At 56.8% G+C, this 15,239-nt stretch overlaps 1 protein-coding gene across 5 annotated transcripts; it reads left to right on the plus strand.

Moving 5' to 3' along the window:
- The first annotated feature begins 350 nt into the window (after positions 1–350).
- Rhpn1 (rhophilin Rho GTPase binding protein 1) lies at positions 351–12,019 on the plus strand. 5 transcript variants are annotated; one of them, XM_036208979.1, is made up of 15 exons: positions 351–594; positions 4,149–4,264; positions 5,157–5,285; positions 5,400–5,475; positions 6,195–6,272; positions 6,616–6,743; positions 6,830–6,996; positions 7,186–7,379; positions 7,787–7,943; positions 8,021–8,131; positions 8,703–8,897; positions 9,454–9,530; positions 9,685–9,831; positions 9,918–10,079; positions 10,516–12,019. In XM_036208979.1, exons 1-15 carry the CDS (start codon positions 541–543, stop codon positions 10,675–10,677), a joined length of 1,953 nt encoding a protein of 650 aa, XP_036064872.1. In that variant the 5' UTR covers positions 351–540; the 3' UTR covers positions 10,678–12,019. The 5 variants fall into 5 exon arrangements, with proteins under 5 accessions (XP_036064872.1, XP_036064870.1, XP_036064871.1 ...); XM_036208977.1 differs by having other exon boundaries at positions 352–599; XM_036208978.1 differs by having other exon boundaries at positions 352–599; positions 8,024–8,131.
- Positions 12,020–15,239: the final 3,220 nt, after the last annotated feature.

Raw genomic sequence — 15,239 nt, forward strand, 5'->3', positions numbered from 1 at the left:
GCCGGGAAGAAAGCAGGCATTGTTCGGGAATCAGCACAAGCACTTGTCTCTAACAAACCGTTTAAAAACCCCATTGTAAACATTTTTGGAGCAGTCCTGGAGGGTCCCGTTGCCGGGGTGACGAGATAAAGTCCCGAAGTCCCAGCAGGGACCGTGGCCGCGCCCCGTCGCCGCCCCCAGCTCTGCAAGTCTTTTCCTAACTTTGCCCGCACGCCCAGCAGCCAGCGTGGCGCATGCGTACCGTGTTCGGCGAGCGGCCCTGGTTGCTAAGGGTTACCAGATCCCTTACCAGGAGCCCGCCTCTCTCTCACTCTGGTTAGTAGCACTTGCTGTCGATCGGAGCAGCTGTCACCTCTGATTGGACGGAGTCAAGTTTTGCTGGCGGGGCCCGCGCCCTGCAGCGCCGGTCAGTCGGACCCTCCAGGACCGGACAGTTCGGGCGGCTCGGCTGGTCTTCCCAGGAGCGTGAGGGACCTGCTGCTCGCGACCTCTCAGGGTCAGCGTCCAGGCGGGCGGCGATGATCCTCGAGGAGAGGCCAGATGACCCGGGCGCCGGCGAGGACGGCGCCCGGCTGCAGGACGACAGCAGCATCCGTAAGGTGGGGGCTGAGAAGAGGTGTGGGTTCCCAGCCTTCTGCCCCGTGCTGTGTGGCGCGGCCTTTGCGGCCTTTCTTTCCTGGGACCTGCTTCCTTGACAGCCAGATGGGGAAACTGAGCCCCAAACGAGAGGCCAGAGCCTGTATTCCAGCCCGGTGAGAATCCCACCCAGTGGCGCAGCCAAGGTCTGGATAGTTTCCTTGAAGCTAGGAGGTCCCCTTGGTTCTCAGAATCAAGAAGTTGGTTCTGATCGGTGACAGGCCCCACTCCCTCACCTCCACCACCAAACAGGTGTTTTTTTTCTGACACCTGGGTAGCCTCCTTTCCTAGCAGTGCCCTCTGCATACACGGCTGTGGAAGCAGGTGTCCATTAGATGTTAGCTTGTAGCAGCAGACGGCAGAAACCTTCTAAACTTTATGTCCTTTGGCCACTTTCCAGCACATACACCCCCTCCAAAATCCCTGACTCTGGGGATGAGGGTGACTGGGCTTCCAGGAATCCGGGAGTAAATAGGGGTAGAATGGAGACCCGTTCATTCTTTGCCTACTGGGTGTTAGGTTGATCTGTCTGTGTATTTGATCAATCTGGGTATTTCCTAGGGGACAGTGTTGGAGTTTCTTAGTGTTTGCGCAGGTTCTGGGGTACTCTGCTCACCTCCCAGGGGTGGGCTGCTAAGCAGAGGCTCCTGTCACTACTCCCAGGTGTCTGCTGGGGCACTTTGCTCTCCTTCCTTCCTGGTGTCAGACTGCACGCTGCTGCTGGCTCCTTCTATCCGGCTTTTATATGTGTGTGGCTCAGGTCTCCTAGAGGAGGGGGCGGGGAGGGAGGGCAGGCACCCAGACTTGGACAGATCTCTCAAGGGCTCCCTCCTACCTGGCATGCCTCCTGCCACAGTGACTAGCTGGCATTAGAGAGAGGGGGGTGATAGGGGAGAAAAAGAGGGAGGGAGGGAAGGGGGGAGGGAGAGAAGGGAGGGAGGGAAGGAAGGAGGGAGGGAGGGAGGGAGGGAGGGAGAGGCAGCTTGCATCATGAACTCCTGGAGCGCTTCTTCACAGGGTGGCCACGCCTTGCAGGTGTCCTTTGGAGGAGGTACATGTTGCATTGGTCTGCCACCCTATCAAGAGTATGGCACTCCCCCAAAGAGCTAACTCAGTAGGGGGAGCCTGGGAAGGCTTGGGGCTACTCTGTTCCTTCTTTCTATTCCCAGGCCTGTATGGGGATAACTGTCCCCTCCCTTCTGCTGATCCCGGGGGACAGCCCAGTTCAGGCCACTGGGTGGGATGTTTTTTCCCTCTGATCCCATGCGTTTCCTCTATGGACACAGCCAGGCCTTCTTCTGGTTGGGTCGCTGCTATTGGGGTGTCAAAGGTGATGGTGAGCTCTCCCAGAGTTAGGCAGGAATTGCCATCATGGAGGTCATCTATGGTTAGATGGCTTTTGTTTCCAGAGGGTGGGGAGATTGCACCAGGAGAGATGGCGCTTAACGTCTGTGCCCTCCCTGCTGGGCGCTTCCCTCAGCCCAGTGTGGAAAACTGGGTGTGGGCCACCAGCTTCCAGAATCCATCCAGCCCTATAGATTTGTCTCTCTGGCTTGCTTATCTTGCCCTCTGACAACACAGGTTAGTGGACTGGCTTGGCCTCCTTGCGGGAACCAAGGTTAAGAAGGCCAAGAACAGGCCCAGGGCCTGGGTTTAGTGCCTAGAGAGCCCAGAGAGGCGGCGGCTGCAACTCCACATCTGGTGGGGGAGGGCAGGGGAGCCGTAGGCCATCACGGAGCTGTGCCCTTCTACCCAGCATGTTTCCAGTCCTAGCTGCTCAACCAGAACCTAGAACTCTGGAGTCTTGTAGTAGGATCTCGGGAAGAAGACATTTTCTTAGTGTCCTTCCTGTACAGATAGGGATGGGCCCCTGAGAAGGAGGCAGTACAATATGGGTCTAGTACAGTTACCTGCTCTGCCCCTATGCTGTCTTGTGCCAGCTTCCCAGAGAGTGAGTCACCTATCCGTGGTCACTCAAGGATGACTTAATGGCTTCCTTCTTTCAGAGTGAGCCCAAGTGCCACTTGTGTGGGCGGTCATCAGTGACATGAGCCTCTCTTGCAAAGCTGGCTCTGTAGTAAGGTTAGGGCTACAGTCAAGGTGATGACCTCCAGGAGCTCCATCCATGCCAAGGTGTAAGCCTTGCTTAAAGCCATTCAGGGTGCCGAAACTGCTGTTGCATGACAGAAAGCCATGCTTTGAATGCATGGCGCGCGCGCGCACACACACACACACACACACACACACACACACACACACACACACACTGCTCTATGTCATTTCAACTAGAAACTTTGAGTCTCTGTGACCTCCTCCTCCACCTGTTAGAGGGTCAGTGACCACTAGTGAGGATGTTTCCCAGGGCAAGAGCCTTCTGCAGAATCTGTACCACCAAGTCTTAGGCTGGTGGGTTAACCCAGACAGGGTAAGAACCCTGCATCACTTGGACTTCAGGCTGTGTACAGCACCACTGATCCCCACTCCTTGACAGTCTCTGGGAGGAAGCCTCTAAGTCTTAGCTGCCAAGCCTGTGGCTGGAAAGAGAAGATGTCACAGATAATGCAAGCCACCTCTCTCACATTACACAGGAGGAGCTTTCATCCCACTGGGGCTGGCAAAGGGGCACTGTAACCCAATGCCTAGTTGTCTATGTCACACACCGGGTACCCACTGCCTGAGCAGCCCAGGCTCATGGCCCATAACTGTCTAGTGACCATGTTCTTAGTGCCTGTGATTACACTACTTCAAAAATCCTGTGGACAGAGCCCAGGCCAGGCCCTTTTAAAAGGAGCTCGTCCTGGGCTTTGGTAGTAGCCCTCTGGAAAGGTAGCCAGACTCCCAAGACAAACTGTACCACCTGTATAGATGAGCTGGTAAGTCCCCAGAGCATATAAAGCTTGTTCTAGCAGGGGCGATCAGAAAGGCCTTCCTGGTGGAGATTTACAACATATTTTAATTTTTAAGAAATGTCATTTTTCATTATGTGTGTGCCTGTCTGTGTGAGGTTATTTGCATATGAATGCAGGTATCCTCAGAGGCCAGAGGTGTTGGATCCCACCCCCCAGAGGTGGAATTACAGACAGTTGTGAGCCACCTGACGTGGGCGCTAGGAACCAAACTTGGGTTCTCTACAAGAGCAGTATGGACACTTAGCCAATGAGGCATCTCCTCATAGAGCTATGTCCAGAGCCCTGTCACACCATATTTTAAACTGTGGGGCCATGTAGTATTCAGTGTTAGGAGAGTGGGTTGTATGGGAAAGCCTCTTGATGTATGGGGCCAATTAGATGGCTGGGATGAGGCTGAGTCTACAGCATCTATGAAGCATCGTGGGGAAGCATCTCACTCATGTTCCCAGCCAGGCCTGCCCAGCCCCTCCCTATGACACCAGCTCAGGTTCCAGCCCACAGTGACCACTTCCTTTCCCAAGGACAGGATAAGGTCCCCTGAGGTTGGCAGCGGCTATGCTGATGGGGGCTCTGTGGGCATAACCATTGCCATCCTCCCCACAGGGCTGTGACTCCTTAAATCAGAACCAGCCCAGCCAGCTGCAGAGCCACAGGGCTCGGCTCCACCAGCAGATCAGCAAGGAGCTGCGGATGCGGACAGGTGCGGAAAACCTCTACAGGTAAGCACCTGCTGCTGCCTGGCCCTGGACCGGGCAGTGATCCTGTCATCAGTCAAAAAGAGGGACAGATGGCAGATGGCCACAACTATACAGTTCACCATTCAGCCTAGACCCTCACAGACAAACCAGGTCCATTCCCACCTCTGGGCCTCCCCATATATGCTTGGCCAGAGGACCACAAGCCCCTTTAAGAGGCCCAACAGTATCTAGTGAGCCTTGGAGACTGCTCAGAAGAAGCTGTGTATGGTAGGTGGCCAAGGTTGAGGACCTTGCAAATGATCTTCTGACCCAGCTTCCTCTAAGCACAGGAACCGCCCTGTGTACTCTGCAGGGGAGCCCCAGGCTCATACCTCCTCAACATCCCCCTCTTCCCTGTCCTCAGAGACCCCTGATCCCTGGGGGGGGGGGGCTAATACAGACACAGGGAGAGCTGGCTGTGCCCATAGTCTAGGGAACTTGTGTTGGAATACAATGGCTTTGAGGATGAGCTGTAAGAAGAAGCATCATAGAAGAGGAAGGGGGGATGGAGAGATGGCTCAATGGTTAAGAGCATTGGTTTGCTCTTCCAGTAGGACCCTGGTTCAATTCCCAGCACCCACACGGCAGCTCACAACCATCTGTAACTCCAGTTCCAGGGGACCTGACGTCCTCACACAGACATCAATGCAGGCAAAACACCAATGCACATAAAATAGAAATAAATAAATTTTTAAAAAGAAGAGGAGAGCACCTCCGTGGTACCACCCTGACTCCAGCAGTGGGGACTAGCCCTGAAGCACTTACTCCTTTGGATGGGCTCTGAAGCTTGGGCAAAGCAGGAGAGCTGCTCTGGGTCTGGGTCACTGGATCTGCCTCAGGCATGGGTCTCCCCACCTCCCCTGGCCTCTCCCAGAGCCACCAGCAACACCTGGGTCCGAGAGACAGTCGCCTTGGAGCTGAGCTATGTCAACTCCAACCTGCAGCTGCTGAAGGAGGAACTGGCAGAGCTGAGCAGCAGCGTGGATGTGGACCAGCCAGAGGGGTGTGAGACACCATGCACATATGTGTGGAGGGTGCGCCTGGGTGGGGGGAGCCTCGGGATAGGACTCCAGGCCGCGATGGGTAATGGGTCTAGAGCTCATGTTTCTGGTTTCAGTGAAAGTGTTACCATTCCCATGATCCCCTTGGGCCTGAAGGAAACCAAGGAGTTGGACTGGGCCACACCCCTGAAGGTAAGTGCTGGCCTGTGAATTTTGAGGGACACAGCCCTGAAGTGGGCTGAGGGGGGTCTAGATGCATCCTAATCTAGTTATCCCATTGAACAGATGAGGAAACTGAGGCACTGGGGGAGGAAGGGCTGCCACCCAAGGAACTACCCTCCTGCTGCCTGATTGATTCTTCTGGTCCCAACCTGGGCTAAGGGTTAGATGAAAGTTTGGATTGGGGTCCTGCCCCAGAATGGCTATGAAGGGGCCTCATCATTCTGGGAGCCCTAGTATAACCATCAGGTACCAGAATTCCCTGTAGAGGGTCCCCTGGCTCAAGGATGTCACCCATCTGGTACCTGTTTTTGAGAACAACTGAGTCCTGAGTGACCCGGAAAGGGTTCAGACCCCAGAATATTCCATGTCCCTTCTTCCAGGGCCCATAGGGCCCCATGGGAAAATGACATGATCTTATGACTCAGTGTCTGAGTCTCCAAGGTGGCAGACGAAAGAAAATGTGTAAAGTGGCACCACAAGAATCCTGGCCCAGTTCTGTCTTTGGAACCCAGAGCTTGGGGACCAGAATGTCAGCATCCACCATTGTCCCAGCCCCTGGGTCCTCAGCCCTTCTTCTCCTTGGCCCCAAGTTCACAGTCAGTCAGCCTGCTCTCCCCTGGCCCAGCCACTCCTCAGAGCAGGCAGCCAGGCACGGGGTGCCCCAAGGGCAATACCTGTTCTCCCAACAGGAGCTGATCTCGGAGCACTTTGGAGAGGACGGCACTTCCTATGAGACAGAGATCCAGGAGCTAGAGGACCTACGGCAGGTGGGTGGGCTGCTCCAAAGGCAGAAGAGGGAGCCAAGTCGTAGAAGGCTGGGTCTCAGTATAGAGGTTCGCACGGAGTCCCCACATGCTGGGAGGACACCTGGGAGACAGGCATAGCCAGTATTCATGAAAGGACATGGACTAACAGGTGGCTCAGTTCTGGCCATGCTCTGCTGGTCTGGGCCCTGACACTGCCTCTTCCCTCCTCAGTGCCCTACTTGGTCCCTTGTTCCAGGCTGCCCTCAAATCCCGTGTTCCTTGGAGATGATATCCAGGGAGTTTTGAGGGTGGCATCATGAGTGGTGGATCTTGGGACTGGGCCAAGCTGGATTCTCCCTTGCAGGCCACGAGGACTCCCAGCAGGGATGAGGTAGGCCTGGATCTGCTGGCAGCCTACTATAGCCAGCTCTGTTTCCTGGATGCACGTTTCTTCAGCCCTGCCAGGAGCCCAAGGCTGCTTCTCTTCCACTGGTAGGGGCTAGCAACAGAGGTGGAGGCCCTGGGATGGGAGGCCAGGGTGTTATGGGACCTGTACCCATCCTGACGCCACGCCACAGGTACGACTCGCTCACGGGGGTCCCGGCACAGCAGCGGGCCCTGGCCTTCGAGAAGGGCAGTGTACTGTTTAACATTGGGGCACTCCACACGCAGATCGGAGCGCGGCAGGACTGTTCCTGCACCGAGGGCACCAGCCATGCCACTGAGGCTTTCCAGAGGGCTGCTGGTGAGGGCTGTAGACCACAGCAGGAGGGGTATTGTGCCCATCTCTGGGGCAGGAAAGAGGGTTGGTGGACATGGTCTCCCTGTGTGAGAGACTTAGCATGTAAGTCCTTTAGTGGGAAGTTCCAGAAGGTAGTTCTGGTGGGCATGGCGACTCCCTGCCTGTGTGAGCACTCTGTCCACCCATCCTCAGGGGCCTTCAGACTCCTGAGGGAGAACTTCTCCCATGCACCGAGCCCGGACATGAGCGCCGCATCTCTCTCCATGCTGGAGCAGCTCATGGTGGCGCAGGCACAGGAGTGCATCTTCAGGGGCCTTTTGCTGACAGCCTCCGACACACCTAACAACTGTCCAGCTCAGCTGCAGTTGGCTCAGGAAGCTGCCCAGGTAAGGCCGAGGAGCCCTGCCCAGGAGCCTCAACACGCTGGCCAAGCTGTGGCCACTCAAAGAGCAGAGAGCAGGGCTCAGTGGGACAGGAGCAGAGTGGGTTTGGAGCCACGTCAGGCCAGAATGGGCAGCCACAGACGAGGCACCCCCATCTAGTGCTCCATGTCATTCCCTAAGGCCAGTGACTGCCCTGGTTCTTGAGGTCCTGAGAACAGGAACCAAAACCCTGGATGCCCAGGTCTGGCTCAGCGTGGAATCTAGGGAGAGGCTGCCAGAGTTGGTGGAGCCTTGGGTGCATAGGCAGGAAACTTAGACTGTCTTCTCGGGGGTTAACTGGCTTTGTCCCTGAGCTCCATGGGCCTGGAGAAAGGCAGAGGCTCCATTTTTACCGGCATGCCTGTTGGCAGGTGGCAGCTGAGTATGGGCTTGTGCACCGGGCCATGGCCCAGCCGCCTGTCCGAGACTACCTGCCCGCCTCCTGGACCAACCTGGCACATGTCAAGGCTGAGCACTTCCATGCCCTGGCCCACTACCACGCAGCCATGGCCCTCTGCGAAGGCTCCTGTGAGTGTGTCGCCCCACGTGCCCGTGTGTGCCCACAGAGGCCCCCTGCTCAGGCTCATGGCCTCTCTGACCCCCAGCAGCAGACGAGGATGAACTCTCAAAGCAGAAGCATGCCTTCCAGCCCTCAACTACCTGTGAGCCCCAAGGTCCCACACTGCCACAGCACCCAGAAGAGCGCAGGAAGCTTGGTGAGGCATCACAGACAGGGCCCTGGGCCAAATGTGGCAGGGTGCCCCCATAGTCGCTCGGCAGCTGACATCCCTGGGTTGGTGGGAACTGCTGAGAGCAGGGCTCTTGGGAGCGCTGGGCAGGTGGGTATGTCGATGGGGGCAGTTCTTCCCTTGCTGTACTGTTTGGCTTGGCAGAACTTTTCCTAATCTGGTCAACACTGTCTGACTCTGTGGCCCATTCCCCTTCCTGATCCATACTAAGACAGAGGGTCTGAGACCCAGCCTAGAAGGGCCAGTTGGCGGGGCACCCGTGCATTCGTGTGTGGGATGTGCATGCTTGTGTGTGTGTGTGTGTGTGTGTCTGTGTGTCTGTGCGCACGCGCGTGCGTGCATGCGTGCATGCATGCATGTGTGTGTCCAGCCTGAAATGGCCAGTCAATAGGGCAGGCATGCATGCATCCATGTGGAGCGTGTGTGCGTGCATGCGTGCATTGCGCGTGCCCAGCCTGAAAGAGCCAGTCGATAGGGCAGGCATGCGTGCATCCATGTGGGGCGTGTATGTGACAGTGCTATGTATGCCTGTGCACAGCCAAGGCCCACCTGAAGCGTGCCATCCTGGGCCAGGAGGAGGCGCTGCGGCTGCACACCTTGTGCCGGGTCCTGCGGAAGATGGACCTGCTCCAGGTGGTGGTGAATCAGGCACTGCGGTGCTCGCTGGCCAAGTACTCGGAGCTCGAGCGGGAAGATGACTTCTTCGAAGCTGTGGAGGCCCCTGACATCCAGCGTGAGCAGCGGGGGGCCCTTTTGAGATGAGTGTGTCAGTCAAAAAGCGAGGCTGAGTCCCTGCAGTTGCTGCTGAGAGGCAGTCAGCAAGCCAGGTGTGGGAGCACATGCCTATGATCCCAGCCCAGCACTAGGGAGGCTGAGTCAGGAGGACAGAGTTGAAAGACAGCCCAGGTTGCATAGTGAACCCTTCTTTGGGTGGGTGGGGAGGCAGGCTGGGCTGAGGAGTGGAGCCCTTGGAGGATATCAGGTCAGCATCCCCAGCCACCGCCTTCCCCACTTGATTCTCAAAAGGCAAGAGGGGACAGAGGCGCGGTGCCAGCTGGGGCTTCCAGATTCCTAGAAGCCTCCACATCTATCACATATGCAGGGAACTAGTATAGTCCTGGCTGTCGGTAGGAACAGCTAGGTTTTGAGGACCCAGGAGAGTCCCACGTGCAATCGAGGGCCACACACTCCTCTGAACTGAGCCAAGCCCCGCTGGTGGAGCTCTGGTTCTGGGCAGGTCAAGAGTCTGGGGTTCGGTTCCAGTTGTCTTTTGCCTCCTGCCCTGTCAGCCAAGACCCACCAAGCACCAGAGGTGAGAGTGCCCAGCCTGTCCCAGATGAAGGTGACGGACTTCTTCCATCGGCTGGTGAGCAGGCCAGTTCTCCCTCCCTGTCCCTCTCCCCTTTGGCCCCTCACCTGTGTCTGCTCCAGGGTTTGCAGGCGAAGATGGAGGTGCCAGACAGGTCAGGGCTCACTAACTGCCACTCAGCCAGGCCTCTGCGACATTTGTCTCCTTCCAGGGCCCCCTGTCTGTGTTCTCAACCAAGAATCGGTGGCGGTTGGTAGGGCCGGTGCACATGACTCCGGGAGAGGGCGGCTTTGGTTTCACACTTCGGGGAGACTCACCTGTCCTCATCGCTGCTGTTGCTCCTGGGGGTCAGGCTGAGGTAAAGGTCTCTCTAGCCCCCGATGTCGAGATCCTAGACTATCAAAATGTACTTGCCACCACCTCACCGACCCACATTCTCCACAGTCCGCTGGCTTGAAGGAGGGTGACTACATCGTGTCCGTGAACGGGAAGCCTTGCAAGCGGTGGAAACACGTGGAGGTGGTGGAGCAGCTGAGGGGCGTGGGCGAGGAAGGCGTGAGCCTGCAGGTCGTGTCCATGCTGCCCAGCCCTGAGCCACGTAGCATGGTGAACCTTTGGCCTGGGAGAAGATCCCCAAACCCCGATCCCCACCCAGCCCTGGTCTTCCTCTTGGATGTTCAAGAGGCCTCAGAGAGAAGGTGGGCTGGTGGCTTTCAGTGGAGGTTGCTTCCTGGGCAGTGTCTACCTATGATGTTGCCTCCATAGTGTGGTTACTGTCCTCCAAATGAAGCCCCCAGCCCACATCAGTGGGATTTTGTCCGCATACTAGAGGCTTCTAAACCAATCTATACCAGAGGTCACATCCATTCAGCAAGGCCATTCCAGGGTCAGCTGGCTAGCAGCCTCCTGCAGTCACTCCAGATGCCTCCAATATGTCCCTAATGCACCCATCACTCCTAAAGGGCTCTAACTTCTAACCAGGGTGGCCGCAGATAAGGCAGGCAGTGATGGCTGACCACGTCTGTCTCTGTCCTGGCTGTAGGGGCCCCGACGACCAGCACTGCTGTGGAGCCAGAGAGAGACACCAATGCCAGCACGTGTCCGCCCCTGGCCCATCCTTGGCTGGAGCCGTAAGACCAAACAAAGCAAGACTGGGAGCCACCCTGACCCCTGCACCAACAGGAACTGCGTCACCTGTCCCTGAGCTGGACACTCTGTTCCCAGGGTGGCTGTGGAGGCCATCTTCCTGTGTGCATCACCCTATGACCAGCTCCAGCTAGCCAGGTGTACCTAATGCATTCTGTCCTCTGCTCCGGGGTGCCATCAGGCTACCCCCACCTTCCTTAGAGCTAGAGATGTCTATTAAAAATGCCAGTCCGATGAGATGAGGCTGAGCCCAGTGCTGAGACCATGGCCACTTTATCCACACCAGGGATATGGCCCAGTCCACTCCAGACACAGTGCTCATACAGCTACACCTCTGTGGAGGGCATCAGGGATGGTGCTGTTCTCCTGAAACAGACCACCATGCCCTATCGCCTCTGCTGCTGCGTGACTCTCTCCTCAAGTCAAGTTGCTCCGGGCACGTACCCTCGGGGCCCTACCCTGAATAGCAAGGTTCTGCCTGATGTGTAGTGGCCCTTCTGGTCACCTCGCACTGACCTCCCCTTCCCTGCTGGTCAGTCTCTGTCCGTGTAAGGTCCCAGCGAAAGCATTTCATCTGCAGCCCTCTTATAGTACCCAGCTTTCAGAGTCCCACCTTCTGCCCAGGAAACACATCTTCTGGCCACCCTGCTGCCCAGTTCCACCTGCTCTCGTGCAGGCCCTGGCAAGTCCCTTAGAAGAGTGGGCTCAGGACCTGGACTCCAAAGGGACAGGATGGGAGCACCATGTGGGAAGCAGTCCTAAACTATGTATGGTGAAGCCATGAAGATGCTCTCCCTCAAAGGCCCTGGAAGGTTCAGGATGGAAACAGAAAGACTGCATGTATCTTAGTGGTAGAGCACTGTCCAGCGTGCGTGAAGTCCTGGGTTCAATCTCCAGAACTAGAAAAGACAACAAAACAAAAAGCAGATGGGGAACTTGTTCCCTGGGACCACCAGGGGGCAGCTGTTGCCCACTCATGCCGCCCTAGGAGGCTGCCCCTCTTCCAACCCCCATGAATCTGAGGAAGGCCCAGGAAAGAGAAGCAGCCAGCTCCATAGTCAGCAACCCACAGCCTTTCATCGTTCCTGTGGGGCTCCCAGGTGAGAGGACCCGATTCTATGCTCCAGGTCTGGCTCCACAGTCCAGGGTTCTGCTGCACACCACCCCCAGCAGACATCAGCATCAGGGTCCAGCTCAGGGGAATGCAGGGTGGAAGCGTGTGAGTCTGGAAGACCCCAGTACAACTTTCTCCTGAAGTGGCAGAGGCTCCCAGGGGATCCAGCTGTGTCTCTCCTCATTCACCTGCCCTCTTGGGACAATCCCCAATGCAGCAGAATGGCCAAGGTCACTCAGGCTCCTCAGGCCTTGTTAATTGTATTAATAAAACTGTGTGTCAAGGAGACCATTACCTAATAATCAGAGATGACAGGGTGGGCAGCCCTGGCAGAGGATAGTGAATGTGAGATCCCCCCACCCCCCACCCCCACATGCATGCAAGTGCACACACACATACCTTGCATGGTCCATCGAGACGTGGAGAGAAGGCACTGCCCCCACCTACACAGTGGCTCCAGGCTACCACAGCCTGCCTCACACTTCTGCTGACCTCACCATGCCCAGGCCATTGTCCCTGGGCCCTTGCTAACTGAGCCCTCTACCTTAAGTCATAAGTCTCCTGTCCAAAAGTCACCACGTTGGGGGTCTCTCGGAAGGCTGTTCCTGTACCTTGGTGACTCCTCTCAGATGGAGTCAGACACAGCTCTGTGTCACGGTATCTGAGCGGATCATCCTTGCATTCTGCCAGCGTGAGACGAGTGTCTGGGGCACACCGTCCCTGGGCAGGACGGCAGTCCCTGGCTGAGGCCCAGCCGCCATGGTGGGAGAGCTCCTGGGACCATGTTTCCCTGGATCTAGGGTTCTGTGTGGGCTAGGACTGCGTGATAATGGAAGCCCTACCTAGCCCTCTGCATGACCTTTTTTAGACAGGAAAATAGCAACTGTGGGAGCCAGGCAGAGAGGCCATGCATGCTGGAGGGTACTGACCCTGATCTTAACAACACGTGGTAGCTACCCTAACCGGGCCAGCTGATGGACACCCCCACCAGGAATGTGAGCAAGCCTGGTTCTGGCCCATTTACCCTGGCGTGTTTCTTCCCACCACCCTGCCCGACACTGTTTCCCGAACCTTCCTACCTGTGTGGCATCTTCCCAGCCTTCAGGGTCCATGTCCCTTCCTTGGGCAGCTTTTTGCTTGGCCACAACCCTGCTCTGAACTGCAGCCCCCTTCTGGCTCAGCCACATAACGCTTACTGCTGTGGATCACAGGTGGACCCTCGGGCCATGAACAAGGACCGGGCCAGCTGGTCAGTGAGGGCCCTGAACACCTGAGGAAGACACGACATATGTCACACACATATGCTGCCTCAAAGGGAAGAACAGGGACCCCCCCATCTCCTCACAACCTACACAGGGTCTACGGCCAGTGGGGAGAACATAAGGCTGATGGAAGCGGGGTGTCTGTGCGCACTTATCCTGCATACAACCCAGGGCAGCACCCAGCATGGAGGGGCGCTTCGTTTCCAGAGCGGCTCCCTGGGCGGGAGGCTGAGACGTGTGTATGCTGCGATGCCTTTTCTGCTTTGCCAACAAAAAGGCTGCCGAGAGGGAAAAAGGCAAACTCTGTTTTGCTTGAATCAGCAGTGAGAGGCCTGGAGATTAATGTGGGAGAGGGAGGCACGGAGGAGGCAGTGGGGGTGGGGATAGAGTGAGGGCAGGGTGCGTGTGGAATGGGGGGGAGGTTTGGTGATGGATAGTCAAAGTGAAGATGGTCAGGTGGAGGGACCCTGCTAATCTTTCTCAGCCTCAGCCTCAGGGCCTTCAGGGCTGCTGCCTTCCAGGCCCTTCCTTTTGCATGTGTGCTTTGGGTCTGAGGCCGAGCCCAGAACCTCCACCTACCACGCCCACACCCCTGCCCATCAGTATTTTATTTCGTCCATTGTTCCCAACGGCCAAGGATTTGTGAGTTCAGCTGCAGGCATGGGAGCAAGGGACAGGAGAAGTGGGTCCCTGGACTACTGTCATACTTGAGTAAACTTAGACTATGTGGTTGGGATGTCCGAGAAGAGGGGCAAAGATGCAAGCCAGACATTTGGCCCGCCTGGTGGGGCATCTGAGTCAGAAGCCCATAGTAGGGGAGCTTAGTGAAGTGTCTGGCTGGGCAACTCAGTGGTGTAGGACAGATGTAGAGGCATGGCAGGAGCTTGGGCCACTTAGAGCTGTAGCCCAGGTGAGGGGACATGACAGCCAAGCCAGTACAGGGGACAGAGTTAGAGAGGTGTAGTGGTGTGTGCCTCAGTTTCTCAGGATAGGGAAGAGAGAGTGAAGACCTGTCACTAGCCTCAGAGGAGCTGGGTCACTCCAGATCACACCAGCCTGGTTAGAAAGCCACCGTTAGGCCCTCTAGAAAGCCATGGTCAAACAGCAGCCACCATACAGTGGCCTGCCATGATTTTCCATCAGGAACACAGACCGACATCTCTGCTGGGTGGGGCAACAATACTCCTGGAGGACACTGAGGACCCAGGACCTGGCTCCCTCAGGGGTAGAGAAGTCCTTGACCCTGTTCAGAGAGGAGAAGATACTGGCCAGGCCACCAAGGGCTCTACTCTGGCTCCGGAAGATCCTCTGGGCCACAGTACCCCTACAGGTCACTCAGACTACCTTCCTGAAGTTCCTCCCCAGCTCTGAGGTTGGGGGGAGGTAGGCCAGAGCCCAGCATTTCATCCCCCATCCACGTTCTCAGCATACTGCTCTCCTGTGACAGGTAGAGCAGGGCCAGAAGGGGCCCATCCCTGGCCCTATCCACTCAGAGAAGCCTGTGGCCCTTTCTTCCCTGCAGCTACAGTAATGCTTTGGCCCCCTGAGGCCCCAGCACTGCTCTGCTAGGAACACACTCCCCCTTCACTCCCCACCTCTGTGTCCCCAACTTCATTACCCCTCCACGCCCCTTCTCCCCCTCCAACTCCACTCCCCTCTGCCCCTCTCCTCTCTTGCATCCTTTTCCCCACACCTTGGCTCTCTCCTCCTTCTCTCCTTTCTCTTTCTCCACCAGCTTTCCACCCCCCATCTCCATGCCCGCCGTCACAGGCCAGCTTCACCACCCAACCTCTATCATCCTGTTCACCGCCATCACTGAAGAGAGCTTCACCGTCCTGCTGATTAGTTTTTTGTCAACTCGACACAAATTAGAGTCACTGAGGCATTTCCTCCATCAGACTGGCCTGTGGGCAACTCTGTAAGGGCATTTTCTTGATTAATGATTGCTGTGGGAGGGCCCAGACTGTTGTAGGTGGTACTACCCTTGAGAAGATGGTCCTGGGTGTCAAAAGCAAGCAAGCCAAGCAAGCCATGGAGAGCAAGCCAGTAAGCAGCATTATTCCTCCTGCCTGGCTCCTGTCAGCCTGACCTTACCCCACTGGCACTGACATCAACAGACACCCTCACCTATCACCATCTTCACCATCTCTGGCACTGAAGTGGCTGGTCTGGGCCTAGGCAGCCATGGGGACGTGACTCCAGGAACTGGGGTAGGGTAGGGTTAGAAGTGGTGGACAGCTCTAG

The sequence above is a fragment of the Onychomys torridus genome, chromosome 16 (genome assembly GCF_903995425.1).
Source record: "Onychomys torridus chromosome 16, mOncTor1.1, whole genome shotgun sequence".
Classification (NCBI taxonomy): domain Eukaryota; kingdom Metazoa; phylum Chordata; class Mammalia; order Rodentia; family Cricetidae; genus Onychomys; species Onychomys torridus.